Here is a 1,422-nt window from a genome sequence, read left to right as displayed (position 1 = left end):
ATGGGGATAGGGCTACGCAGCCAGTCCTTGCGAGGACCCCAGCCCTCCTATGGCAAGCTCCAAGAGTCCTGGGGGAGGCCCCTGGAGGGCCGACGGCGCCGGGCACTGAGCCTCAGACACGGGCGTGAGAAGTCCTGGTCCTCAGACGGAGGCCCGGAAGGGCTGGACGCCCCCGGTCAGGAGTGGCTGCCAGGGGGCCTGGGGGACACGGAGCAGCTGATCCACGTTCAGCAAAGAGACAAGCGGCTATGGCTGAGACAGTATCAACAGGTTTGGCTGAGGGCTGATGACGGGAGGGGGGAGGGTGGGGACTCCAAGGAGAGGGACCAGGGCAGCAAAGGCTCAGAAGTAGAAACATCCGGGGCCATAGACCAAGAAGACAATAGAACTATCTGAAGATGAAGCTGGAGAGAGAGATCCAGGAACCATATTTCAGAGGGCACTGAAGGCGTTTGGGATTTATCCCATAGGCACTGGGGAGTCACGGAAGGTTTTAGAGCAGGCCAGTGACATGGTCAGAGCTGTTCTAAGATGATTAATCTGTCAGTGTGTTGAATGGGCAGAACTTGCTGGAAGCAAGGAGATAAGCCAGTACAACTTCCCCAGGGTTACAACTTGTGCTCCCCTCTCCCCTGGAAAAGGAGGGATTGGACCCCCTTGGTGGGAGCTGCCAGCTCCTGGCCCCTTCCTCCTTCCTTTAGTGACCAGAGCTTTTGTCTCTGGGGTCTACCACCACCTCGTGGCTATAGGTGGAACAACACCTGACGCCCACCACTCAGCTGAAGGACCTGGGCCTGATCCCCACCCCACTGTCTTCTAGCAGGTAAGGAGAAGGTGGGCGAGCTTCGTTGCCAGCTTCCCCAGCGTGACCCTGAGCTGGCCGGCCTCCCCAGAGACCTCGCTGGACACCACCAGCTAAGGAGGTTGGAAGCGGTGGGGGCCCCTGCCACACCCGGATGAGACAGCCGTGTCTGCTGACCTACCTCTTCTCGGCCCTTCTGGACTGTGGATGGTGCGGCCTCCTCTATGTGGACTGCTCCAGCCTTCCTTACGTGACCCACTGAGGCCTCTGCCACCAGCTCACTTGAGGTCCCTGTGGTTGCCCCTCGACTCTGGCCGTCCACTGCAAGGCTCCACAGCAAAGACCCCAGCTGGGCTGAGAAGAAGGGGGCTCAGCTCTGCCTCCTCATGGACTCTGCCCTCTGGGCATGGGAGTCCCCTGGATGGTGACATGTATGAGGGTCTTAGAAACCTGCCCAGAAGTGGGGGTGTCAATGCTGCTGGCCCCACAGAAGACCAGTTATAAGCTTCCAGGACAGAGCTCAGTGAAGCCAGACCCCCGGCTGAGAGGCTCTCACACATCACCGGGGGCTGGGCCAGGCTCCACCCGCCCTTCTGCCAGGGGCTAGTGGTGGGCGGGAC

The 1,422-nt window shown here is 60.3% G+C and overlaps 1 protein-coding gene across 2 annotated transcripts; it reads left to right on the top strand.

Annotated features, from left to right (window-relative positions):
• C34H11orf86 (chromosome 34 C11orf86 homolog) lies at nt 1–919 on the top strand. Of its 2 annotated transcripts, none has more exons than XM_087423219.1 (2): nt 1–270; nt 824–919. In XM_087423219.1, the coding sequence occupies exons 1-2, from the start codon at nt 1–3 to the stop codon at nt 917–919; spliced, it is 366 nt and encodes a 121-aa protein (XP_087279345.1). The 2 variants fall into 2 exon arrangements, with proteins under 2 accessions (XP_087279345.1, XP_004437747.1); XM_004437690.3 differs by having other exon boundaries at nt 821–919.
• Nucleotides 920–1,422: the final 503 nt, after the last annotated feature.

Source organism: Ceratotherium simum, chromosome 34 (genome assembly GCF_057802395.1).
Source record: "Ceratotherium simum simum isolate JZ-2026a chromosome 34, ASM5780239v1, whole genome shotgun sequence".
Classification (NCBI taxonomy): Eukaryota; Metazoa; Chordata; class Mammalia; order Perissodactyla; family Rhinocerotidae; genus Ceratotherium; species Ceratotherium simum.
Note: the sequence above shows the minus strand (reverse complement) of the source record. Positions and strands in the feature narration are given on the sequence as shown.